A 27889-nucleotide genomic window follows, 5' to 3' on the forward strand; every position below is an offset into this window, starting at 1 on the left:
TCTTTGTTTAAAATCTTAAAATTCGTATAGAGTTTCAAAAAAAATTACCATCCAATAAACGAGGGAGAAAAAGAGATATATATATATATATATATATATATTGCCAACTCACCTATACAGTAAAAATTACATCAATAATAAGGGTGTAAGTCAATGGTATCGATGCGGTTTTGGTCCAAAATCCAAACCTCACAGATAACTACTACACACTGATAGAACCGGCCGATAAAGGGAGAGAAAATCGGCGACGTCAGTTTTGGCGTGATCCTAGTCAGTCTCCCTTTGGCATTGCAAATGGTTGGAAACTGAGAGGGAGATGGTTCAGCGTCGCGATGAGAGAGAGAGAGAGAGATCGCAGTAGATGACTGCGTGAGGGAGGAGACAGAGGGAGATGCACTACTGCCTCACTCAGAGAGAGGAGAGAGAGAGACTAAAATGAAGAATAAGAGAAGGGGGAGGGGAGATTAAACCTAAACTAAAACGACGACGTTTAAATGAAACGTCGTCGTTTTACTTAAAATATATATAAAAGACATATATATATATATATATATTATATCGGTCGGTTCGCCAGTTTAAACTAAGTTCAAATCAGGATTGAACCGGCCGACGTCAGTTTCTTCAAATTCCCACCGTCTACCAATCGGTTATCCACCGGTTCCTGACTCTAATGGCCGGTTCCAATCGACACCTGCCAGTTCCATCGGCGCATGTACACCCATCATTAATAATATTTGTTGTCCCTAAGAGTGCAACCAGTCCGGTTCTATTCGGTTTTGGATAAATTTTGGAATCGAACCAATATATATCGATTTTGAAAATTTAAGAATCGATACAGATCGATTTATCACCAAAATTGAAACTTTTGATTTTTTGATTTCGGTCTGATTCGATTTTCTAATTTACCATTTACACGTGTGGCATTACATATGTTTAGTATTATAATTTTTTTAATACAAAACTTAATTGTGAGAATTTAGTATTTATTATTAACAATTACTAATTCTTTAATGTTCAATTATAGTAGTATAATATAAGCAGTATCTAACTTATTAGTGAGATTAATAAGCTTGAATAATAAGATTAAAATAATATAATTAGTATCTAATTATACTAATATATTAATTTTATGTTATAAGATTAATCGACTTGAATAATAAGATTATAATTTCATGTTATATTAATTAAAAATATAGCATATAATATATATAATAATAATATAAAAATTATATATAATATAAAATTAAAATATATATGTACAGGTCTGGTTTGGTTTAGATTGGTTTTCAAAATATGAAAATTAGTACCACACTGATTTATGATCGATTTTCGTTTTTAAGAATCGAGACTGCACTAGACTGGTTACAAAACGGACCACTAGGTTTGGTCCAATCCGATTCAATTGATTTTTTCCTTTTTTTTTTAACAACCCTTTCCAATTTCACAACAAAAAACAAAGAAAACGTAAAAAACTCGCATGAATTATGGTTGAAAAAAAATGAAAAGAAAAATAATATAATAAGAGAAATTTTATTTATAGTCTTTACTTAGAGAGTATATGTGTAAGTTTTTTATTAAATAAAGAAAAAAAATTATTTTAAGAAAAATATTTTATAATTTTAAAAAATCTAAAAAATAAAATTATCTAAGCTTAATATGGGATTGTACGTAGCAATTAACAAAAAATTTTTACCAGCGGTGGAATGAAAGTGTCAACTTGGAGCGGTAAAGTATACTTTCTCATATTATAGGTAGAGGCAGACCTGTATATTTGGAAAATTGAGTTGTTTATCTCGGGCGGCTCTTCTTGCTTTCGCTTCATCGAGAAAAACCTAAGCCCCCTTAAGAAATACAGACGAAGAAGAAGAGGAGAGAATCGGAGATGGACTTGGACCAGTGGATCTCGAAGGTGAAAGAGGGTCAGCATCTGTTGGAAGACGAACTTCAGCTCCTCTGCGAATATGTGCGTATTCAACACCCCCCCCAAAAAAAAAAAAAAAAAAATCTGCCGTTTCCTTTTCTAAATCTCTCTCTCTCTCACACACACACCCACCCACCCACCCACCCACCCACCCACCCACCTGTATATGGACATATATTACGTTGTATCTCTATATTATTAGGGTCTTAGTTTCTCACTTCTTAAGAGAAGAAACTGAGCGTGCAAAGTTGAATCCTTACAATATGTCTGGTTGCTGAAAGAAAAAGGGGACATATTTTATTGTTAATTTTATACTCTCGCAATTCTAAGAAGATAGTCGTTCGACTCAAATTGTCGGCCTTATGTGAAGCATCCGGTATTATTTTCAAATGAATGAACTCAACTGTTTTAAAAACTAGGTATCGCCTACTTGTTAAAAGAAAAGACAAGAAAAGAAATAGAAGAAAATGGGTATCATTCGAGGGCTATATTTTTGCCTATAGTGAGTTTGGGTTTAGAATCCCATATTTCTATTTGTAAATATGGGTTGCGAATGCTTTGGAAAATTTGACGTCCATCATGCTAATTAATTAAATGTGGCCCCCTCTTATTCTTTAACATGTGAAAAAATATCTCCTTAATCGTTGAGTTGATTCTTGGTTTTTTAGAGGGACAGTCGACTTGCATTTCATTGATTTCTTGAATGTCTATTTCCTGGACAACTTGAGATATATAGGTCTAAAAATAAAGATGAACTGGCTCCAGGTAAACACGGTGAGCAGCAAAGATTTCTGCCTATCAAGTGAATCTGTATCCTTGCCTAGTAAAGTCATAAAGACACTTTTTTGTAGGCAAGCAGCGTACTTCTTTTATGACAGTTGTGTGATTGCTTACAAAATCTTTAGGATAGAGTTCCTTCAGACTCAAATTGTCTCCAATAATATGAGGCTTCACTGATAGCATAAAGCAGTGCTTACCAACTCACAAGTGTCCGTCACACATTGCTTTGTCTGCTTTCTCAAAGCAGGAAGCATTAAACTAGAATTTATTGTCATATATAAATCATACTTCCCTGATTATGTCACTTTGTGTGTCCATTTACTATCTGAACATGCCTAGTTAGATGGTGGTTCCGTCTTTTTTTTCTTTTCTTGTATTTGTGAAGTTATATTCTACTTGATGTTTATGATGAAACAAATATACAAACAGATGGTTTGCCTAATTGAAAGGATTTGTTGAATTGATCTTGTTTCTTTCAGTTATGGTAAATATGAGTGTTCATGGAAACAAACATACAGATGGTAGTCACCATCCTATGTTCGTTTTATACGTTATCATTTATGGAAGAAGTTCATAGTTGTTACCATTATCAGGTCAAAGAGATCCTTATTGAGGAGTCCAATGTGCAGCCTGTCAATAGTCCAGTCACTGTTTGTGGTGATATTCATGGCCAGTTTCATGATCTAATGAAACTTTTCCAGACAGGAGGTCATGTACCGGAAACAAATTACATATTTATGGTATAGTTCCTCCTTTTTGTTGAAAATTGTGTCGACTTTTAATTGCACCATCTCATGTCACTTGCTCATTTGCTCTATTGTTAAATGTTTCTAATTTATTATCAGGGGGATTTTGTTGATCGAGGATACAATAGTCTTGAAGTTTTCACGATCCTATTGCTTCTTAAAGCTAGGTATGTTCTCTTTAGGTGCTCTTGAATATTTTTTTATAGGAAAAATAAAATTTTATTGACAGAAAAGTAGGCGTAACCCATGTACATAGTGAGCATAGAAAACACTTAACAACAATTAGGAGCTAGACATTGATACAAGCTTATCAAAAAAACTAGTTCCAAACCATAAACAAAAGCCTAAGAAATAGTGTTGAGAAAGAATCTCTTAAGCTCATCCAAGGAACACTCCTAGTCTTTGAAACACCGACCATTTCTCTTCGTCCGACACCGCATGATACAAAGAGCAATCATTGTCCACACTTCAGCTATATGGATGTTACCCCTGAGACCTCTCTAGCACTCAAAAATATCCACCACCCTCCTTGGCATAACCCTTCACTGCACAAATTTGTGTTATTTTTGAGTCAGTATTCTTAAATAAGACCTTTATTAAAGATGGGCATTGCTAAGTACATGGGACATATACAAGAACAACTCCTATGCATGAGCATCTAAAGATACCGGGAAATCATGTACGATCATGTCATTAAAGTCTATTACAATCAACCAATGGAATAATGTATTTAGAAAGAAAATTCTAAGCTCGTCCATTGTCCATTCAAGATCTTCAAAACTCTGACCATTCATTTCCATCCATATGCATCATCATAAATAGATCGGAACCATCTTCCACATAGCTTCTATTCGAGAATTACTTTGGATGCCTCGTTAGCTGGCCAGAAAATCGACTACCCTTCATGGCATCACCCAATGGAGCCCCGCTTAGCAAATATATCATTCCACAAGCTCACATCAAAATGCAATAATAAGTGTACTACTCACTTTTCTTACACATATAACACCAATCCAACACAATGATTTGGTGTTTCCATAGTTTATCAAAGGCGAGAATCTTTCCTAATGAAGCTGTCCATACAAAGAAAAGAGGCTTTTAGGGGGGCTTTAGTCTTTCGTATATTCTTCCATGGGAATGAACTTGTAGATTGTGTCATAAAGGACTTATAGTATGATTGTACAGTGAATCTCCTCTTATTGGACTACAAGATCTTATCTCCTTCATTCACTTTACAATTATACACAAGATTGAAGAAATCTGTAAATGTGTCAATATCCCTATCTTGGGCAGCTCTAAGGAAGGTGACATTCCATTGAGGCGAACCATTAGATGGATCCATGAGCTCTACTACTGAAGCCTTCTATCTTCATGCAATGCCTTATATTGCCGGGTAAGCTTCCTTTAGGATTCGGTCTCCACACCATAAGGTGTCGTTTGGATTCGAAAATGAGTTGAAATGGGTTGTGAATAGTAGTGAGATGGGTTGTGAATAGTAATGTGATTTGTGAGTTAAATTGATGAATAATAATGAGTAGTAGTGAAGTTGAGATGAGTTGAAATGAGTTGAGATGGGTTGCGAATACAAACCTCTCCTAAATCATTCTAGAATTTAATTCTGGAACCATCCTCAACTGAGATGCGTATGTATCGAGAGAAGTTCCTCCATCCTCTTCTTATGTGTTCCAAAAGCCCCACCCCACGTGATCTGCTCACCTCATTTGAGCACCATCCTCCCCACAATACACCATATTTTAGATCTATAATTGCCCTCCACAAAGTCCCATTCTCTGCTTGGTATCTCCACAACCATTTACCCAATAAGGCCTTATTGAAAACCAGAAAGTTCTAAATTCCCAACCCTCCTTCGCATATTGGAGTACAAACCGTAACCCAATTTACCAAATGGAACTTGAATTCTTCATCCAATCCCTCCATAGGAGATCTCATTTCAATTTCTCTAATCAGTGAGCCTCCTTGCATGGTAGTGGAAATAATGATAAAAAGCAAGTTTGCAAGTTGGAGAGAGTACTTTTTATCAATATAACTCTACCACCTTTGGATAAATATATCCTCTTCCAACTAGCCAACTTACGCTCCATTTTTTCCCATCATTGCACAAACTAGTGTTATTTTCCATGTACTTATAAAAAAAACTAGTGTTATTTTCCATGTGAAGTTTATTCTTTATTCAGATTACCTCATATAGCCTTATCCTTCTTTGCATCATGTCATTACTTAACATTTTTGGGCCTCCCAAAGCTCATAGCACACTAGAATATGTTGCATGCAAGTTATTTTAGGTTTGTACATGTAGTTTACTGGCCAGATACTAAGTTATAACTATGTTAGAGGAAAAGAACTTGGTGACTTGTGCCTTTTTTTTCCCTTTCTCAACAATGAAGTTAGGATGACTATCTGTAACACCCCATTCTAACGCCATTTATAGAAACATAGGGAACCCGGAATGCTACTGATTGCCTTTAAAAAATTTCTTAATAAAGTACCGGGTATAAAAAATTTTATAGTTTAAAATAAAACCTACTCCATTAAAATTTAAAGGAGAGTTTATGGAAGCACTTATTTAAACTCATTTAAGTCTCATGTGCGTAACAAAATAAACTTAGGACAAGCTTGAGGAATGAGATGAGATGAGAATTTTGTAAATAGTAGTAAGATAGTTTGTGAATAGTAGTGAGATAGTTTGAGTTAATGTTTTATGGAGTTTTGGGAAAGGAGAGAGAAAAAGCTGAATACAAAATATTATAAGTTAAAATATTGTTAGAATATAGTTTTTTAATATTATTTTTGTTTGGGGATTTGAAAATGTTGAATTGTTTTTTATTTTTTGTTTGAAAGTTTGAGAAAGTTGTAATGATTAGTTTGAAAAAGTTGTAATGATTAGTCTGAAAGTATTTGTGTTTTAGTGATGTTTAGGAATGAGATGGGATGAACTGAGAATTTTGGGATGGAAACTTTTTCCAAACAAGCCCTTAATAATTGAAAACATAAAACTAAATATCTAATAAACTGTCTAGGCCTCGTCTCCTTGAGTCAGGTCCCATCCCGCAACATCTTTCTCACAATAACGATAGCCTGGGGTGGTCAAAACTTTTAAAACATACAAAAAATGAGGTGAATAAGCAATAAGCAATACATCACGTAGTAAAAATAATATAAAATAGGGTCTCTTTGAAAAACTTACATACTTAATACTTATACCAACATAAACATGTAACATGTTCTATGCATAACTCATTAAACTTGTCTTTCCCTTTCTTTAATGGCTAGCACACCTTAACCCTGTGTGCAGGGTTGTGCACTAGTTCCACATCCTGTGGCCACGAGGGAACTGCTTAACTTATTATTGCATATTATGGTAGACCACGCTTAGGTTTGTGGCTTGCACATCCACCATAACTGCATTGGTACCATTCATCTCTTATGGCCATTCTTAAAGCTTCTTTCATAACTTGTCTTTTATCTATCTTACCATGGTGCATTAGAACATATGATAACATGACATTGAAACTCTCTTTCATCATGTCATAACTTGGTATGTAAAAGGGGCTTTCAATAAAGGGCCAGACATACATAATACTTAAAAACTTCGTTTACCATACACATAAGGGTATGATCATGCTACTTACATAATTTATAAAATGTGTGACAATGGGCGCGATCATGTTACTCACCTCACAACTTTGGACATCAATTAGTGCATCGATAATCAACTATCCAATAAATATGTAATCACGTCAATTTATAATCTCGTATATCAATACTTTAAATACTAAAACTACTCTTAGTTGGACTACCCGATTGCCTATTGAGTTCCTAAACATTCAATTAGCCCTTAACTTTTTCTAGATCACTTTAATCATTTTAGTCCATCATCTTCCATCACAATTCATACCTATGCACGTATTTTGGGTTGTTTTTCATGGGATTTTTGGGTTATTAGGGGTTTTCTATTATGGGCAAGGTGTTCTCTTGTATACATCAGTGTACTTGGTTACTCCTTTTGATATATATATATATATATATAATATTTTTACTTATAAAAAAAAAAAAAAAAAAAAAAATTCATACCTATGCACTCTAAGATCTTCAAACCTAGTCTTGTCTAAGCAAACCTGTGACTATGCATGCTATTAGCACTTAGTCATTTGAGTTCACATGACCCTATCCTCAATGCATCCATCCATGTTCAAGCATATACTATATGTCACCCAAATTGCTCATGATCTCTCTTTGTAAAATCTCTCCCAATGTTTAAACCATCAAAATCGTGGGGCTAAGTCCTCAAATATGCATGATCTCATTAAAATAATCTTCCTATATGTAGGCTTGTCCAATTCCGCATATAAACATGCATTTTAATGCCATAAAGGTGGATGAGATGAAGGAGTGTGTGGGTGTGTCTTGTGATGGATTTGAGGAACAATTTAGAGCTCTTTTAATTGCCATTGAGGCTGGTCAGCCTTCGTTGGCTGGATCTGTATTAAAGAAGGAGAGAGAATTGAAGAGGTTGTCGTCCTCGGTAAACTATGATGGGAAGGGAGGAAGCATAGTTAGAAATAAGGGAAAGGATAGGGCTGTGATAGATTCCAGATGAAGCCAAAGATTATTTCTTGGAATGTAAGGGGTCTTAATGACCTTTGTAAGCGTCTTCGGGTGAAAAATTGGTTTAGAAAATGGAGGATGGATGTGATTTGCCTTCAAGAAACAAAACTGAAATTTGTGAATCAGGCCATTGTTTAGAGTTTGTGGAATTGTAGTAGTGTGGGTTGGGTTGAGTTGGTGTCAAATGGGGTTTTGGGTGGTATTATTATAATGTGGAATAGGAGGGTGGTGGAGTTGAGGGATCATTTTGTGGGTGAATTCTTGGTGGCATGTCATTTTAAGAGTATTGAGGATGGGTTTGAATGGGCGTTTGCTGGTGTGTATGGCCCTAATGTGGATAGGAGTTTATTATGGGGTGAAATGTCGGGTGTATGTGGTTGGTGGAATTTACCTTGATGTTTTGGTGGGGATTTTAATCTCACTCGTTTCCCTAGTGAGAGATTGGGGGAATCATATTTTTCACATGCAATGTCTACTTTTTCAGATTTAATTTTTGAATTAAATATGATTGATTTACCTTTGGTGGGAGGAGACTATACTTGGACAAATGGTAGGACATATTGAAGGCTAGATAGGTTTCTGGTTTTGCCTTCTTGTGAGGCTCATTTTTCTGGTTTGAGTCAGAAATTATTGCCGAGATTGTGTTCTGATCATTATCTTATCATGTTGGATTGTGGTGGAATTGAGGTGGGAGAAGGTATTTTAAATTTGGAAACATGTGGCTGAAGGATGAGAGAATTGTGGAAAGGGTGAGGAGTTGGTGGAATTCTTATAATTTTTCAGGTACTCCTTGTTTTGTTCTGGCTGGAAAATTGAAATCTCTTAAGAAAGATATAAAGAGATGGAATAAAGAGGAGTTTGGGAATTTGGACAGCAAGAGGAAACTTCTCATGGAAGAGTTGAGAGGTTTGTTGAGAAGGGGTGCAAGGGGTTATTTCGGGGAGCACATGAAAAGAAAAATAGGGGTGGCTTCTGAACTGGAAAATATAGTGTTAATGGAGGAAATTTCGTGGAGGCAAAAATCTAGGGTGCTGTGGTTGAAGGAAGGAGATAGGTGCACTAAATTCTTTCATCAAATGGTGAACTCTCATAGAAGAAATAATGTGATTGAGGTTCTTCGAGATGGGACAGACTTATTACGGCTCAAGAAGATATTAAGGCTCACATGGTGAATTTTTATGAGCAGTTGTTTTCAGAAGATTTTTCTTGGAGACCAAAACTGGACAGACTTTGTTTCGATTCTATAGATCGGTCGGAGCTGATTGGCTAGAGAGAGAGTTTGAAGAAGATGGAGTATTTAATGTGGTTAAGGGTATGGATAGGGATAAGGCTTCGGGTCCAGATGGGTCCTCTTTAGTGTTTCAAGCATGCTGGGACATTGTTAGAGAAGATATTATGAAGGTGTTCGCTGAATTTCATTTGTACATGAGGTTTGAGAAGAGTTTTAATGTGACTTTCATTGCACTTATTCCAAAAAAGGTAGGGGCTGTGGAGATGAGAGATTTTCGGCCTATTAGTTTGGTGACTGGAGTGTGTAAAATCATTTCTAAGGTGCTGGCCAACTGTTTGAGCAGGGTGATGGAGAGGATTATTTTAAAATCACAAAATGCCTTTGTGAGGGGGAAGACAGATTTTAGACTCTGTTTTAATTGCTAATGAATGCTTGGAGAGTAGGATTAAAATGGAGAAAGCTGGTATTATAATCAAATTGGACATGGAAAAAGCTTATGACCATGTGTGCTGGGATTTCCTTGTTTATATGCTGAGGAGATATGGTTTTGGAGATAAATGGTGTTCGTGGATAAAGCATTGTGTGTCGACTTCGAGATTTTCAATTTTGTTGAATGGAGAACCGGTAGGATTCTTTAGTAGCTCGCGTGATTGAGAAGACGGTGGATGGTAATTTTCCGTCCAGCTTTGTAGTGGGTGATGTGGATTGGAGTAGTTTAAGTGTTTCACACTTATTGTTTGCTGATGATACATTGATTTTTAGTGAGCCCAATTCTGACAATCTTCGTGAGCACTTTTGCTGTGTTTTGAAGCTGTATCAGGGTTAAGAGTTAATTATTGAAATCTGAAGTCGTTCCTGTGGGTTCTGTTCAGAATATTTCTGATTTGGCAAATATTCTAGGGTGCAGAATTTCTTCACTCCCTTTGTGGTACCTCGGGCTTCCTTTGGGGGCTTCTTATAAATCTGTTAATATTTGGGATGGGGTGATTGAGAAAATTGAAAGATGGTTAGCTGGTTGGAAGATAATCAACTTGTCTAAAGGGGAATATTAACTCTTAATAAAAATTACTTGTCTAATCTTCCCATTTATTTCTTATCTTTTCTTCCGTTGCCGGCAAGGGTAGAAAGAAGAATTGAGAGTTTATTTCAGAACTTTTTATTGGGTGGTAAAGGAGAAGAAAAAAAAGTTCAATTTGGTTAGTTGGAAGAAGGTATGCAACCGATTGATTGTGGTGGGTTGGGTATAAAAAACTTGAGATTGTTTAATAGAGCATTACTTGGGAAATGGCTTTGGAGATACCACTTGGAAATAAATGCCTTATGGAGAAATGTTATTGATGTAAAATATGGTAGTTTGAGGGAGGTTGGTGCTTAAAAGATACAAGAGGTGCATATGGGGTGAGTTTGTGGAAGTTCATTAGGAAAGGATGGGGGGAATTTTCTAATCTTATTAGATTAAAGGTGGGAAATGGGAAGAGAATACTTTTTTGGCATGACTTGTGGTGTGGGTAGTCTACACTTAAATTGGATTTTCCCTCTCTTTTCAGAATTGCAAGGGATCAAAATGCAGCTGTGGGATATTATTTCTTTTCCATCGACAATAATATTCAGTGGAATGTTAACTTTTTTAGGGATGTTAATGACTTGGAAGTGGATGATGTTAAGGCTTTTCTGGAAAGACTTTACAGCTCAAAGTTGATGCTAGGTAGGGAGGACAACATGCTGTGGATTCCTGTAGGAAATTCTAAGTTCTAAGTTTCCTCTTTTTACAGCATATTAACCAGTCACAGGAGCTGTGAATTCTCCTAGAAAACATTTGGAAAGTAAAAGCTCCTTCCATGGTCACTTTTTTCTATTGGGTGGTATCCCTGGGCAAAGTGTTGACAACTAAAAATCTTAGAAGGAGAGGTATTTACATTGCTGATTGGTATGTCATGTGCAAGAAGGATGGAGAATCTGTTAATCATCTCTTTCTTCATTGTGAAGTGGCCAGGTTATTGTGGAATGAGGTTTTGAATCGGTTTGGTCTTCTTTGGGTAATGCCCAAGGAAGGGAAGGGATTGAAGGGTAGCAAGAATGTTGTTGATATTTGAATCCCAAGTGGTGAAGGCCTTGGTCTGGGGCTATCACTCCCTTGAAGGTCCAAGGTTCAACACCTTATGAGTGAAAACAATCATTTGGAGCCACACCTCCTGGTGAAAAGTTAGTGATTTAACCAGTTCCGTGTAGGGAAACTTTCGAGGGTGAAGTGCATGGGACCGGGGTTTACTCTGCAGGGGTGGGTCCGAAGGGCCCTACTTTGGAGAGGTTCCCCAACATAAAAAAAGAAGAAGAAGAATTTTTTTGATATTTGAAAGGTGATTCCTTCTTGTTTCATGTGGTGTCTATGGCTTGAAAGGAATGAGAGATGGTTCGAAGACAAAGAACATTCATTAGGAGACCTTAGGGATTTTTTCTTTAGTACTTTGAGTTTGTGGGCTAAAACATTTGTAATGGTTGATAGTTTCCAGAATTTGTTTTAGATTTTCCTTTTGGTTTTAGAAAGTAGTAGGTATTTTCTTTGCATACGTCATGTGTACTTGGGCTTATGCCTACTCTTGAGAATAAAATCTCCTATTACTTATAAAAAAAATGTCATAAACCTAATTCTAGCATGTGTATTTCCTAGCGGACCTAGCCCTTTATGAAATCCGAATTTCAATAATTTCATATGATCTCATGGCATTAGTCTAACATACCTATCATAAAAGAGAAAGAGTTACCTCAAGGAAGAACTTGATCCAAAGGTTGGGTTGGAGTACACGGATTGGCGGCCTTGTTTGTTTTCACGGCTTTTCTCAACTCAACTCGTCTCGTCTCATCTCATCTAATCTAATCATTACAATTTTCTCAAATTCTCACTCAAAATAAAATAAGCAATTCAACATTTTCAAATCTCAAAATAAAAATAATATTAAAAAAATATATTTTAACAATATTTTATTCAACTTTCATCTCAACTCAACTCATCTCGTCTCATCTCATCTCATCTCATTTGCGAAAACAAACGAGGCCTTGTGGTTTGGATCTTGATCTTCTTGCTTAGGGGGTGAATGTTGTAGGGGACTTAGAGATTTTGGTTTTACCACAAAATTTAAGAGAATTTCGTGGCCTAGGAGGGGGTCATGCTTAGGTCTCATGTCATGGTAGATATATGGGGTCATACATAGAGTTTGGAGGGTGTGGTAGTCCCAGTGTTGTTGGTTTACTGTAGTGCTTGAATGTGATTTGGAGTCATAGTTGACTAGAAGTTCTGGTTTCCTTAGGAGTTGTGGTTGGAGCAGGAATAGGTGACTTGTAGTTGGAGGAGAAATAAACTTGTGCTTACGACTAGAAGTGTAGTACTAGTAGGTTTCTGGTATAACCTATGTAGGCTCACTTTCATGGGCTATCTATGGGTTTGGCAAGGATAATACTTGGGCTCACTCATCCTTACATGGGCCTAATGGGCTTGAGCCTAGCGGGCTTGTGGGTTTCTAAATCTTCATAAAATTAATCCTCCATAATCGTAGGGTCTAATCCTAGCTGCCCAATAATTAACCTCAAGGAATGAATGCAGACAAATATGGTGGATTATGGGGGGATGGTGCACCAGTGAAGTGAGAGGGGCATATGGAGTGGGGTTGTGGAAACATATAAGAAGAGGATGGGGGGTCTTCTCTCGTCACTCACGTTTATGCTTAGGAGATGGGGCCAGGATCAAATTCTGGTATGATGCTTGGTGTGATAATGGTGGTTTAAAGGAACTATTTCCTGATCTCTTCAGGGTTGCTAATGATACAGAGGTTTTAGTGGCGGATGTCATGGTGTTAGTAGGGGAACAAATCCAGTGGAACATCAATTTTAGCCGGGCGGCAAATGATTGGGAAGTGGACAGTTTTGCAACCTTTTTCAGACTTTTGTATTCTCTCAAACCGAATAATCAACATGCCGACTCATTGTGGTGGATACCTTCAGGTGGTGCATTCTCGGTTCGCTCGTTTTATAAATAAATCCCTTTCACATGAGCTCCCTATTCAGTTTCCTTGGAAAAGAATTTGGAGACACAAGGTGCCTCTCAAATCAGCTTTTTTGTGTGGACAGCTTCTTGGGGTAAGATCCTCACAACGGATAATTTGAGGAAACGAGGGGTGATCATTGCAGATTGGTGTTGTATGTGTAGGAAATGGGATGAATCCGTGGACCATCTTCTACTACACTGTGAAGTAGCTCAAGGGTTATGGAACGAGGTATTTAGAAGACTAGACTTCGGTTGGGTAATGCCCGAGTTAGTAATGGCGGTTTTGGCTAGCTGGACAGATGTAAGAGGAAATCGGCAGATCAAGGATGTTTGGAAGATGATTCCTATTTGCATCATGTGGAGTGTATGGCAGGAGCGTAATGAATGGATGTTTGAGAACAAAGAGAGATCGATGGAAGAACTTATTGCTTTCTTTTTTAGAACCCTTTGTACTTGGGCCTCTTCCATTAATTTTAATGCACAAGATTTCCATGATTTCCTTGTATCTAATGTCCCTACGTAGTTAGGGCATTCTTTGTACTACACATGGCTTTGCCTATTCTTTTATTAATATACTTTGATTACTTATTAAAAAAAAAAAAAAGGAATGAATGCGGATTTAACCCTAATTCATGCTCTAAAAATAGAAACCCTGATTATATTGTAAACCCAAACTTTCCTAAATTAGAAACCTCAAAAGTTTGGGGTGTTTCACTATTATATATCCACGTGTCTCCTCTGCTTGCAAATGAAGGATTACAATTTTTAGGATGTCTTAACCATTGACATTGTTGGTGATTGTACTATGATTGATTGTTTAGGTTATCAAAAAACTTGTTTGGCACTAGGGAGTAATGTATAAGGGATCAATGTATGCATCAGTTGCCATCAAGAGAGATGGGAAGTACCAATGCAGATTTTTTTTTTTGATAAGTAAAAATATTTTATATATCAAAAGAAGAAACCAAGTACACTGAATGTACAAGAAAACACCTTGCCCAAAATGACCGAAAAAGCCTGTGAAAAAACAACCCAAAATACACCAGACCCGACCCCAACCTCTTGTTTCCTGTAGAACTAAAACTCTACCCCAACACCCAACCCCAATCCCTTGATTCTTGTCTTCACAATGCCCTCCCTTTAGACTACCCTCTAGTTGAGACCGATGCAGAAAAATTAGGATACAATGGTTGTTATTGTCATGTTTTTCTTCTTTTGGTGCTTAGTTTTTGTATATTTTTTAGCAAGTATTATCTTAAAACATTTTTGGCACATTATGACCTAGTTGGGGCCTAAATATCAGAATTATATTTTCCATCATTCTTTTGTCAAAGAAGACATGGAACCATATGAGCATCTGCCTATATAATTGGACTTCTTTGGGGTTTGAATCTCCCATTGATTCTTATACGGTCTCCTTGAGGCTCACATAGTGAAGATTATGGATGGTAGTGCAATTGCTTTCATGATCTATCTGTTTGTTTGTGCACTCGGTAGTTATTAGGTGTAAATGTCATTCCCCAAGAGGCTTGTTTGGCCTTGTTATTTATGGTGCTTTTGTTTGTCACAGATACCCAGCAAATATTACTCTTTTACGTGGAAACCATGAAAGCAGGCAACTAACCCAGGTGTGCTTTTTAATTCTTATTTCGAGATCTCTCCCACCTCATTGATGCCTTTACTACCCTTGTTACATGTAGCACTAACCAAATTGATACATGAGGTTTTATTCCGATAAGCAATTTTCTTTTTCCTGTTTCATTTTTGGCATCAAGATTGGTTTGGTTTTCTGGGTAGTTTTTTTTTTCCCTAATAATGTTGGTATATTGAATGGAAAATTTGTATTTATTATCTACACATTGTAGCTTGTATCATATTCGTGGTGAAATCACAAAAAAAAAAAGTGAAATCGTTGTGATTATGAGCTTTACTAACACTAGATGGATGCTTATTGACAAAATTCTTTTGTTCACGAAAGTGGTTCAACTTTGTTTGACTTTATTAGTTTTCTTTGCTATGTTAAAAATGATCTTGATATGCATGTCAAGATCAATTTGGTTAGTGCACTAACCAAATTGATACATGAGGTTTTAATCCGATAAGCAATTTTCTTTTTCCTGTTTCGTTTTTGGCATCAAGATTGGTTTGGTTTTCTGGGTAGTTTTTTTATTTCTAATAATGTTGATATATTGAATGGGAAATTTGTATTTATTATCTACACATTGTAGCTTGTATCATATCCGTGGTGAAATCACAAAAAACAATGTGAAATCGTTGTGATTATATCTTTACTAACTAGATGGGTGCTTATTGACAGAATTCTTTTGTTCACGAAAGTGGTTTAACTTTGTTAGTTTTCTTTGCTATGTTAAAAATGATCTTGATATGCATGCCAAGATCTTATGCTTGTAGGAAGGGCATCTTACATTTGCCAGAGTAAGATCTTTTGTCTGATATATTTAATTTAAAGAAAGAAAAAACATTTTTGATCTAATACATTATTGTAAAATTCCCAAATTTGCCTAGGTATATGGTTTTTACGATGAGTGCCAGAGGAAGTATGGAAATGCTAATGCATGGCGGTATTGTACAGACGTTTTTGACTATTTGACACTCTCAGCAATTATTGACGGAACTGTAAATCTCTCCCTCTCTCTCTTTCTCTATCTCTCTCGGCCTATCTATAGATATAGGTATAAACTTATACATTCTTTGTATTATTCATTATAACAATTGATGTGCTGTCCCAGGTGCTTTGTGTCCATGGTGGTCTTTCTCCTGACATTCGAACAATTGATCAGGTTTTGTTTTCCCCTCTCTTCAGCAATTGGTCGTTAGAATCATTCAACTATAACAATATTTATATGCATTTTTTAGATTTTTACTGGCAATTACTATGCAATGCATGGATGAAATTATGCTGCAGAGAACATTATATTTCAATCCAATAGAAACTATAAAGCTATTTTCTTTTGTTGATTTTTAAATCAGTTGCAATCTTTTTTGTACATGTGAACACATGAATTGATGTTTTCTTGTTATCATGTATAGAAAGATGGGGGGCCTAACACAACAGAAACTTTTCTCCGTCTCCCCAGTGAGCTATAACATCAAGTGATTTTATGTAAAAGTTTATTTTCTTAGTAAGGATATGTAATCACAAACATATGGCATGTGTCAAAAAAACTGTCCCATTGCAATGGTTAGGAGAGAAAATGTGTAACTTTTGTTTTTCTTTTTTGAATGGTGTAACAACCCAGTCCAATAATTCTAAGGTCGGAATATTGATAATTTTTATTGAGCCGAAATTATATTTAATGGGCCATATTGAATGAGCGCACGAGCGGTTATTGAGGTTGATTATGAGTTTAATTAGGCGCAATAACTAGGTTAAATCTCAATTATTATTTATTGAACGAGTTAGACTCCTTTTAGAATTTAAAGATCGGCCATTATAAATTTTTTTCAATTTAAAATCACCCCTGATTGATTTCCCTACACAGTCTCAATCACTACCAATCCTACATTAAATGAATTATTAGATTAGGTTTTTAAATTCAAACTCTTCTTGAATGATTGCGACATAGTTCAACTCGAACTCGTTGGCACCCTCTCCCAATCTCTCTATAAATATCTCCATTCCATTTGTTATTTGGAAAAAACCATAAACCTCCGTAAGCACAACGACCGAACTCAAGATACCCAGTCTAGCACCATGCGTGTCCCACATTCACCATGCCAATAGCCGACTGCATCATTCCTCTCACAACATCCCTCTTCTCTCTCCTTCTAGTTCATGTGATTGATTTCATGCCGAAAATATTGGATTAACGTTATGAGGCAAGTAGCTTGATTATAAATTAGGATTAGCATATGCTAGCTAGTTTTATGTATTATTATTAAAGGCAATTCTTTGGAAGCTAGTATTTATGTACAACGCATGTCATGATATCTACAAGCACGTCATTCATCATAATTCATGATCATGTTTCATTCAAAATATTATAGTTATGTATGTATTTTGCATTTCATGCATCTCACGTTGCATAAGACTTGTAAGTTTTCTTATGATCAAGAATAAGATAAGATCAGAATAGTTAATGCGATGACAATTTTGATCGTGGTACCAATGCGATTTATGGGTGGATGTGCAAGCCATGGAGCTAAGTGTGGTCCACCATAGTATGCTAGAATATTATTAGCCCTTTGTGGCCACGAGATGTGGAGCCGGTGCACAACCTTGCACATAAGGTTAAGTGTGTGGGCCAGTATGATAAGTAAGATAAGTTAGATAAGCCAAGATAAGTCATGCATGTCATAGTATACGTATGAACAATCATGATTTTAAGTTCTCAACATGAAATATTTTATGAAAAAACTTATGTTAAGTATGTTTACATTATGATGGGTTTCTTACTGAGTCATCAATTCATTTTAGTTGTTTTATGTTTTTAAACTACCCCAGGTTAGATTATTTATGAAGGTAGAGCTGTAGAACGAAACTTAGTCCAGGGAGGCGTGACAGTGGCCTATATCATGTACAGCGATTTTAAATTATAATTTTTATGGTGTGGATTTTGAAAAGTTTTAATAAATGCTTTAGCACACTCTCTCTTATGATCACAATATTTTAATAAAGAATGATTTTATTTATCGAATATTTGTACTTGGTGCTTCCTTCAGAATAAAAGAAAATATTTTTAAGTCAAGATCAGTAGTAGCATTGTGGCTCATGAGAATTTTTAAAAGTGACTTTATTATTAACCGTGAGGAGCAGGGTGTTATACATGGCCGTCAGGGTACTAGAATAAGTCTTGCTTTCTAAGTCATACGTACTTGCTAATTATCATGGGGCCTTTACATTCCTTCACTCTAAGAAACGTGTATCTAGTGATTCATATTATCATCAAAGTGGAGTGGTTTGGTTGGAGTACATACGATATCCCAGGTGTAGGTTATTGTTTTTTGGTTGCTGTCTTCCACGGAAAAATTGTTTAAAGAAGAGAGTTCACTTATGAAGTCCTTTATACCAGGAAATCAAGCATTTATCGCATAGCATTGCTTGAACAAAGGTATCTGGCTGCAACAGATTATGTAGAAGTTTGATAGATGGCTCAAGAAGAATGGACAACCTTTGGAGGGGAACTATGTAAGGTGGGAACTGTTTTTAATTCATTCAATTGCTATGTTCCTGAAGCTGCAAATAGTGAAAGGTTGGGTTACCGTGTGTGGTTCAAGAGGCTTTGTCAGAGGCTAGGGTGGAAGACTGGAAGCCCACTGATGAGGATTGCTCAACGGTCATATGCAAAAGCATTGCTAGGGTATGGGCATCGATCGACTCTCGAGAATCTACAAACGAACAATGTGGGTATTCCCAACATGAGTGGACTTGCCCGATCTGATTGAACACTAGACGAATTAAAAACATACAAAGAGATCCTTAACGTCGAGAAGGCCAATCTGAGGTTGTACCCGAGATTCATGTTGTGAAGTCAGAGATGCTATAGGAGATATGTAGAATTCTATTATCCGCGAAAAAGCCACCGTAGCAAATAAAGGAGGAGTTCGATGGCTAATTAGAGGGGTTGGATCTCAGTTGAGTGTTCCTTAGGTCAAATTTGACAGGCCTGGCAGAACCCTCGACGGATCAGAACCCAAATTTGGCCCAAGAGAAGAATAAGGGTGTAGCATCTTCTTTAGTAGGAGATGACAGTGGAGGATCAAGAGACATTTCAACTCTCAATTTCTCTTTTGTAGCGGACAGACAGAAAAGCCTTATGCCACTGACTCAGGACGACGATGGCCAACATTAGAGAGATTTGAAGACTTTGATAATGGGTTATACATCTGAGTTTCCGATGATCCCATTAGTCCATAAAAAAGGCCCATCTCAATATATGCCCTACTATCTAAATCCAAAAAATGAAGGAAATAGATAAAGAGCTATTCGAAGCATGGAGCAAGAGTAAACCGCTCATTGCATGGGAGATTCATCAGTGCTACATAGTTGAGTGTAAATTGAGATGCCAAAAGGAGCTGGGAGAATGTTGAGAGCAAAGTTGCAAACTTATAGGATCGGAGTTTTTCTTGTGGGGGCTTCCTATAGTTGCCAGTATCAATGGCAAGGGAAAAAACAACCAAGTGGAAACAACAACTAACTATGGTGGCTTGGGAGCACTTTGTTGCTAATGAGGATCATAATTGGTTGGAGGCGCAACGTTGTTATAAGCAGGCCTAGGCAGAGCTTGCGCTGGGTTTTGCGGTTGCGAAGTCGATGCTCATGAAGGGAAGACAATCGGGGTGTCCAATGGGAACCCTTGCTTTTCAGTGGAGGTAGAGTTTCAGATATGGAGGTAGGATGCACTTCCAGACAGAAAGAGGCATGATGCACAATTTGACCATCATCCTCATCCAAGTTGATTCTAATTTCTATGCATGGGGGTGGGGGGGGGGGGATAAATCAAGGTATTGCTTACCATTAAATTGTAACATTCTTATGCTCTATCATAATCATCAAGCTGGGTTATATAGAGGGTTAAGGAATTTCATAATTTGGTAGGGGTGTCTTGTGATGGTTTTGAGGATGAATTGTGGCGTAATTTAAGACATTGAAGCAGCCTGAGATTGTAGAACTCTTGAGTCGGGGAATAAAGGGTCTCGGAGTTAAAACACTTAGATTATTTCCCTCTTTTTAGGATTGCAAGGGATCAAAATGCTGCTGTGGCAGATTATTTCCAACGTACGGATAATAATATTTTGTGAAATTTTGATTTTATCAGAGATGTAAATGACTGGGGAAGTGAATGTTGTTTCTGATTTTTTGCGAAGAATTTATAATTCAAAAGTGATGCAGGGAAGAGAGGACAGTTTATTGTGGGACCATGCAGAAATTTCAGGTTTTCAGTTAGTTTTTTTTATAAGGTGCTGACTTGTCAGCCTGGTTGTGCTATCTCTTGGAAAAGCATATAGAGAGTGAAGGTACCTACTAAGGTGACATTTTTCAGTTGGGTGGTTGCTATAGGAAAGTATTGACCACAAATAACCTTAGAAAACGTGGTTTGTGTATTGTTGATTGGTGTGTTATGTGCAAGATGGATGGTGAATCTGTAAATCATCTATTTTTTCATTGTGAGATGGCAAAGTCTTTATGGAATGAGGTTCTTGGTCGCACAGGTTTATATTGGGTGATGCCAAAGGAAGTTGTGGATTTTCTTGCATGTTGGAGAGGTTTTGAGGGAAGGAAATATGTAGCTGCCAGATGGAAAATGACTCCTTTGTGTTTAATGTGGTGTCTTTGGCTGGAAAGGAATGAGAGACGTTTTGAAGACAAGGAGCATTCTTTCGGAGAACTTCTGAATTTTTTCTTTCTACTTTGTGTTTGTGGGCTAAGATTTTTGTTAGGAATGATGATAATGTATTGAATCTGTATTAGTCTTTTTCCTGCTTACTAGAGTGTAGTAGGTATTTCTTTTGTATACTTCTTGTGTACTTGAGCTGTTCCTATTCATGGTAATAAAATCTCTTATTAATTATTAAAAAAAAAAAAGGTTAAAACACTTCGAATATTCTAGAAACTATGACTCTAACAAGGGCCGGTGTGATAAAGGCAGAGGAAAGAGCTGGAGTGATATTTCTAGATGATAAAGCCAAAAATTTTAATGTAGGATGTAAGGGATTGAGTCAAGGTGATAAACAAGTGAGGGTTAGAAATTTATTGAAGAAAAGGAACTCTGGCTTTCAAGGGCAGATATTCGTAGTTTGTGTCATTGTTCACACGCAGATTTGTGCTATTTTGAGAGTTGTGTTATTAATGTGGCATACTAGGGTGGCTGAAAAAGTGGAGGAATGTAAGGGGGAGTACACCATAGCTTGCAATTTCAAGAAGACTGACACTATAGATGCTGATAGAACCATGTTTCAAAATGACTTGGTTGGATTGTTAAGTTGGTGGAGTGTTCTTTGTTGCATAGGGGTGATTTTAACATCATTCGCCGTTTGAGTGATTGAGTGAGACTTGCATGTCTCTAGCTTTGACAGACTTCTTTGAATTCGTTTTTGAGCAAGGTCTTATGGATATTTCCTTGGTGGAAATTTCATGTGGTCTTATAACTGAGATCCCCCATTGTGGTCTAGACTTGAGAGATGCCAAAAAAAAAAAAAAAAAGGTTACCTCGGTTATTTAGAGATCACTTCACCATGGTACTTGATTGTAGGGATGTGGTTAGAAGTTGAGGGCATTTCATGCTTGAAAACATGTGGCTAAAAGCTAAAAGATTTGTGGACAAGGTTAAACAATGGTGGTGGTTGTATTGCTTTTATGCCACCCCTTGTTTTGTCTTGGCAAGCAAGGTGAAGGCTTGAAAAAATATTTGAAGAAAAGGAATATAGAGGAGCTTGGCCATGTGGATCGAAAAAACTTCTTTCGGAGGAGTTACATGGCATTGATGCCTTAGCAGAAGAAATTCCTTGTCTAAGACGAAAGAGTTGATAAAGAAGGATGGACTACCCTTCTAGAAGAGAGAAGCTGGAGATGGAAGTCAAGGGAACTTGGTTGTGTGATGGTGCTAAGAGTACTAGTTTCTTCCGCTAGAGTAGCCAATCTGAATCGCAAATATAATACCATTAGCTTAATTATGGTAGAAGAGACATTTTATTTAGATCCCACAAAAGTAGAAGTGAAGATCGGACAATTCTACAATAGTCTCCCACAAAAGTAGAAGTGAAGATCGGACAATTCTACAATAGTCTATGTTGTAAACAATTTAGTTGGCGGTCCAAGGTGGATGGGCTAACATTTGATTCTACTGGCAAAGAGGAGGCCAATTTGATGGAAAGAGAGTTTGGGGAGGATGAGGTCGTAGAAATATTGAAACACTTGAATGGCGACAAAGCTCTGAGACCCAATAGGTAATGAGAACCAATAGGTATTTATTGGCATTCTTTTAAACATGTTGGGAGGTTGTGGAAGTAGACTTGATGAATGTCTTTCAATAGTTCCATATGTTGGGGAAGGTTGAAAAAGTCTCAATGCCACTTTTTTGCCTCTTTTCCCTTATAAAGTAAGGTCTTTGGATATCAAGGGTTTTCATCTTGTCAACTTAGTTGGAGGTGTATACAAGACCATTACCACAGTGCTTGCTAATTGGATGAAAACGAAATTGGAAAAGTCATTTCAAGAACTCAAAATGCTTTCATCAACAAGACACAAATCTTATACCAAGTTCTTATCACCAACAATTGTGTCAATGGTAGACTAAGATCAAGATTGGAGTACTTTGTAAGCTGAACCTGAAGAAGGCCTATGATAATGTTAATTGGGGCTTTTTTGTTGTATTTGCCATGAATATATGGCTTTAGCGATAAATGGTGTGGATAGATTGCATATTATATGTCTTTAGCGTGTTACTTATAAAAAATATATATATATGTCTTTAGTGTGGTTTTCCATTCCAATCAATGGTTCCCCAATTAGCTTCTTCTGCAGCTCTTGAGGCCCGAGGCAGGGAGATCCATTATGCCTTATTGTTTGTTGTTTCATGGAGGCGGCATTGAGCAGAATGTTGACTCTGGCTGTGGAGAGAAAACTCTTGTCGGGCTTTTTGACCAGCTACTTATGTTTATCGCATCTACTTTTTTTCCGATGACATTGATTTTTTCCAAGGATAATGTGGATCATTTTTGTCACTTACACTGCATATTATTATGTTTTGAAGCTACATCGAATCTGAAGTTTAACTTGGCCAAATCACAACTAGTTGGGCCATTGAAGATATCAATGAATTGGCTAGTATTTTGGAATGTTGGGTGGCAGGTTTACCTATGAAGTACTTGAGAGACTACCTTTGGTGGCATTGTTTAAGGTAAAAGAAATTTGAGGAAGATTTAACAACGTTTGACAGGATTTTTGTTTTTTTTGTTTCTTTGAGGTAGGTGACAGGTCTAGGATCAAATTTGACTTGACATTTGGTATAGGGGCAGGCCATTGAAGATGTTCCCTGAGCTGTTCAGAATTTTTTTATGACTGACGCATTGATAGCAAACTCTTGGAAATGCATTAATGATACTAGCCAATGGAATATCACCCTTCTCCTAGTTGCAAACGATCGGGAATCGTAGTAATTTTTATCATTATTGAATCTGTTAATTTGATTAGAATGGGAGGTGTTAACAATGATAAGATAAAGTGGATTCCATAAAAAGAGGAGGTTTAATGTCAGCATGTCATATGATGCATTAAGGCCTATAAATACAATACTACTTTTCCTTGTAAAGGAGTTTGGAGAGACAAAGCCCCATTGCGGATGGCGTTCTTTGTATGGAGAGCAGCACTGGGGAGGATCCTTACTATGGATGATTTGAGGAGGAGGATATTAGTAATGGATTGGAGTTGCATGTGCACGATAAGCGGAGAAATAATTGCTCACTAATTTTTGGACTGCAAAATAGCTAGAAGAATTTGGGTCTGGATGTTCAATATTTTCGGTGTTGCTTGGGTGATACCCCGAAGAGTTGTGGAGTTATTGGCTGTTGGAGAAGTCAGGATGTAAGTCACTACAGTGTGGAAGCAAGGCTAGCCCCTTCACGTCTGATGTGGTGCTTGTGGATGGAACGAAATGCATGAAATTTTGAAGATTGTGAGAAGAAAGTGGATGGGCTTTGTTCCTTGGTTCTAAAAATGCACTTTGTATGGATGTTGGCTCGGAGTAGATGTGGTTCTCCTAGTTACTGTTTCCTCCTTTCTATCATATACACAGTGTACTTGAGTTGTGCCTCTTATGCTATTAATGAAATTTGAAATATTTATAAATAAATAAAAAATGTGTAACTGCTATTCCTTTTCAGTGTTTGGAAGAACGTGGAGAGTATAAAGGAAGTGAGGATTTGGCACTTTCTTCTTGGGCCATTAAAGTTCTCTCACCAAGATAGATTAAAATTTAGAGAGTTAGGTGTAATGGAGAAGGGATCCCAGAATTTTAAAAGTCTCTCCATTCAGTCTCATTCTTCATTGCCCTTCTCTTTAATTCATTTTCTCACCTAAGATGTAAACAAAAGGATTGCTAGATTTAATGTTGTTTTAATTGGATGATTTAAACCACAGACAAGCATAAAGCCTGCATATTTTATGGACCATCTATTTCAGGAGAAAATGTAATTATAATTTATGGCACAGTTTTCTATATCACCATGTGGTGTAAGTTCAAACCCTGTATTTTTCTACTTTTGTATGTAATAAATATGGGCATTGGATAATTATGCACTTTTCATTACTATGTTTCTTCGTTGATGGTTATTCTTTGTACTGAATTCTATAAATTGTATAGTTCATATATTTGAACTGCTAAAAGCAGCAATTATTTTGTTGTTTAAAACTGTATGCAGGTACATTTGTGTATGTAATGTATGTACACCACCGGGATTAGTCGGGACTTTGTTCTCAGACATCCGGTAATAGAAGAAAATGTATGTGTGTATATCTCTGTATGTATGTCTGTGTGCCTGTGTGTATGAGTATGTATGTATTTATGTGTATGTGTATGGTTTCTGTTCTTAGTTGGTGCATTTGTCCTAGGAAGTGCATTTATTGAACTGTGTATCAAGCAAGATTTCGCCCCATCGATGTTAGAGCTTCATCATGATTTGAAGTACTCTTTTTTCTCTTTCTTTCTTTTTTCCTTTTTTTGGGTAGCAGTTTTCTGTGAAAAGTAGCTTATTCACCTAGTTTCCACAGAAAACTTTCATGGCTTTGTTGACAGGAAGTTTTGCATTCATTATTATTAGAACTTCATTATTATCAGAACTAATTCTGCAGATACGGGTTATAGAACGAAATTGTGAAATTCCGCATGAGGGGCCATTTTGTGATCTTATGTGGAGTGATCCTGAGGATATTGAAACGTGGGCAGTTAGTCCACGTGGAGCTGGTTGGCTTTTTGGGTCCAGGGTCACTTCTGAGGTAATATGAAAAGCTTTCAACTTTAATAGGATATTTTACTGTTGATCTTATGAATATTTCTTATTATGCAGTTCAATCACATAAATAATCTTGATCTGGTTTGTCGAGCACACCAGCTTGTACAAGAAGGCCTCAAGTACATGTTTCAAGATAAAGGCTTAGTAACTGTGAGGCTCTGTACTTGTAATATTAGTTTTGCTGCTCGGTTATTTTATAGGTTGAATAAGTAGATAGTTTCTGGATCTTTGCAGGTGTGGTCTGCACCAAATTACTGCTATCGTTGCGGGAATGTGGCTTCCATCTTGAGTTTCAGTGATAATATGGTGAGATTACACAGCTCGCTTCTCTAGTTTGATTTTATTAAAGCAATTGGCTTATCTGGTTAGATTATTTCTACATAATATAAAGGAGTTTTAAGTTCAGACTTATGTGTGATACTGTGATATTTAAAGTCCACATGTCATCGCTTGATGCAGAGGGATACTAATCTGTTTAATGCGAGCACTTGGTTTCTTCTCATTCTTTTTTTTTTTTTTGCAGTGTGTACTTGTTAAAAAAATTATGTTACAGTGTGAGATCATTTTAGAACTTATTTCTGATTGTTTCTAGTTGTGCACCCAACGGTTTGTATCTTTGGTTCATGCTTCACATTAGTTTGCATCTTCATTCCATTTATTCCCTCCCTTAGATTTTATCTATGCATATACACTATTTGTGCTGGACAATCTACTTGTGTGTAAATGGACTTGTTTATATATGATAAAATACTAGATGGTAGTTGCTAATAATATTCTTCAAGAAAGGAAAGGGCGGCTTCACCATTTTGTGTGTCATGATAAAGTTTCTCTGGTATTTGTGCTGAGAAGTAGGAAAAAATTATTCTTGGGAGACGATTTGCTGTTACTAGCGGATATTATTCTGTGGTACTTTTGTTGTAGGATCTTGATTTCTGTGCTGATTGGTAAATTACTTAGTAATCCAAATATCTTTATGGCATGATAAGAATGTAAGGTATTTTTTGATTTGACAATGCATGAAAGACTTTTGCTGTTAAAATGAGTACTGTCATGATTAGGTTGATGATTCGGGCTCATGATTGCATACTGCCCGAGCAGGTCCCCGTTGACTAAGGTCTCGTTTGGATACAATAAGTGTTTTATTTCATTTCATCTCATCCCATCATTACAACTTTTTCAAATTTTCAAAAAATATAATAAATAATTCTACTTTTTCAAATCTCAAAACAATAATAATATTAAAAAATAATATTCTAACAATATTTTATTCAACTTTTAATTTTCATTTCAACTCATCTCATCTCAACTCAACTCACTATCCAAATGGCACCTAAAGCTGAATCTAGGGGTTGCCAGCTTGTACTATCCTAGACAGGAGATTTCATATATCATGACTCAATTGTTAAGCATTTGTATTGCCAGAAACAATCTTTGTTCATGGATGCTCATTTTCTGTCATTTGTAACAGGAGAGAGAAGTGAAGTTTTTCACTGAAACAGAGGAGAACAACCAGATGAGAGGCCCCAGGACAGGAGTCCCATATTTCTTATGATTGTGGGGAGGTGTTTGCCTGCATTGCTTGTAAAATAATTGAAGAATTGTGATATGATGTTGAGTGTGCAGTACTGAGGAAGCCTGAATACGTGGGGTATTTGTAGATCGATCTTTCATATGCATGCCTACGGATTTCCCGTATGGTCTAGGCTACTTTGATATTTGTGGGCAGAGTATTAGGTCGCTAATTGTTACTCCATTATTTATCAGTTAATGTGCTCATTCCATGAAGTTTCTTGGCCAGTCTGCTCTTGGATTCTTGTGCTGTGAATCAGGCTGTTATTGTTTTACTTGGGTAATTTTTAATAAGCATCTTGCATATGTATTTTGGCACGGTTTTGTGCATAACCTGTTTCCTAGATAAATAATTTTCATTGCGGAGCGGGCATTATCAGAGAAAATATGCAACGAGCACAAAAGACATTTACCCTTAAAACGTTTCTCTTCTCTATTAGTCTGAGACTTGGAGAATAACCTGTGTGCCATTGGTGCTTCCATCACCCCTGGCTTCTAAATCTAGCACGTGAAGCTGGCAGAGTGCCCACCACCATTGCGACCTTTCTGCGGTGGCTACAGTGGGCTTGACGGGGTGCCCTGTTTAGGTGCAGAGATGGAGGTTTTGGTTTTGATCCTCCACTACTATGAAATTATGTGACCCTTGACCTTGCCACACACCCATTTGAGCTATGCATGGAATTTTATTGCAGTTGTTTCTTTTTAGCATTTTGAGACCCAACCAACCAGAATTGATTCCAAAAACTCAAAACCTAAACAAACCAAGGTTAGAAGAAAATCTAAGCTTGTTGCATAATGGATTCAATCCAATTCCCCTAAGCCTGTATTCATTGTTTTAGGCAAAAATCCAAAAGCCATTAAAATCATAGTTTTAAATTCCGTTCCATTCTGATTGAAACGGCTAGAATTTTTCATTTCAGTGTAGTATCCGGTATACTATACTTTATCATTCTGTTTTGTTCTAAATTTTGGCGCGTTCCAGTCTGTTTAGGCCATTCCGGTCAAAT

General features: G+C 36.7%; 1 protein-coding gene across 2 annotated transcripts; it reads left to right on the forward strand.

The window, feature by feature from the left end:
- Window positions 1-1753: 1753 nt before the first annotated feature.
- LOC121244720 (phytochrome-associated serine/threonine-protein phosphatase) lies at window positions 1754-27200 on the forward strand. Of its 2 annotated transcripts, XM_041142913.1 has the most exons (11): window positions 1754-1963; window positions 3295-3441; window positions 3547-3614; window positions 14914-14971; window positions 15756-15779; window positions 15870-15980; window positions 16094-16144; window positions 25153-25296; window positions 25368-25463; window positions 25548-25619; window positions 26782-27200. In XM_041142913.1, the coding sequence occupies exons 1-11, from the start codon at window positions 1883-1885 to the stop codon at window positions 26863-26865; spliced, it is 936 nt and encodes a 311-aa protein (XP_040998847.1). In that variant the 5' UTR covers window positions 1754-1882; the 3' UTR covers window positions 26866-27200. The 2 variants fall into 2 exon arrangements, with proteins under 2 accessions (XP_040998847.1, XP_040998848.1); XM_041142914.1 differs by lacking the exon at window positions 15756-15779 and having other exon boundaries at window positions 1755-1963.
- Window positions 27201-27889: the final 689 nt, after the last annotated feature.

This window comes from Juglans microcarpa x Juglans regia, chromosome 8S, assembly GCF_004785595.1.
Source record: "Juglans microcarpa x Juglans regia isolate MS1-56 chromosome 8S, Jm3101_v1.0, whole genome shotgun sequence".
Lineage (NCBI taxonomy): Eukaryota > Viridiplantae > Streptophyta > Magnoliopsida > Fagales > Juglandaceae > Juglans > Juglans microcarpa x Juglans regia.

What these genes read in the sequence shown, in the direction of transcription:
- LOC121244720 (XM_041142913.1), top strand. Translation starts at nt 1,883, where the DNA reads ATGGACTTGGACCAGTGGATCTCGAAGGTGAAAGAGGGTCAGCATCTG. An exon ending in CTATTGCTTCTTAAAGCTAG is followed by an intron (nt 3,615 to 14,913) that starts GTATGTTCTCTT and finishes TGTTTGTCACAG; the next exon opens with ATACCCAGCAAATATTACTC. An exon ending in ACATTCGAACAATTGATCAG is followed by an intron (nt 16,145 to 25,152) that starts GTTTTGTTTTCC and finishes CTAATTCTGCAG; the next exon opens with ATACGGGTTATAGAACGAAA.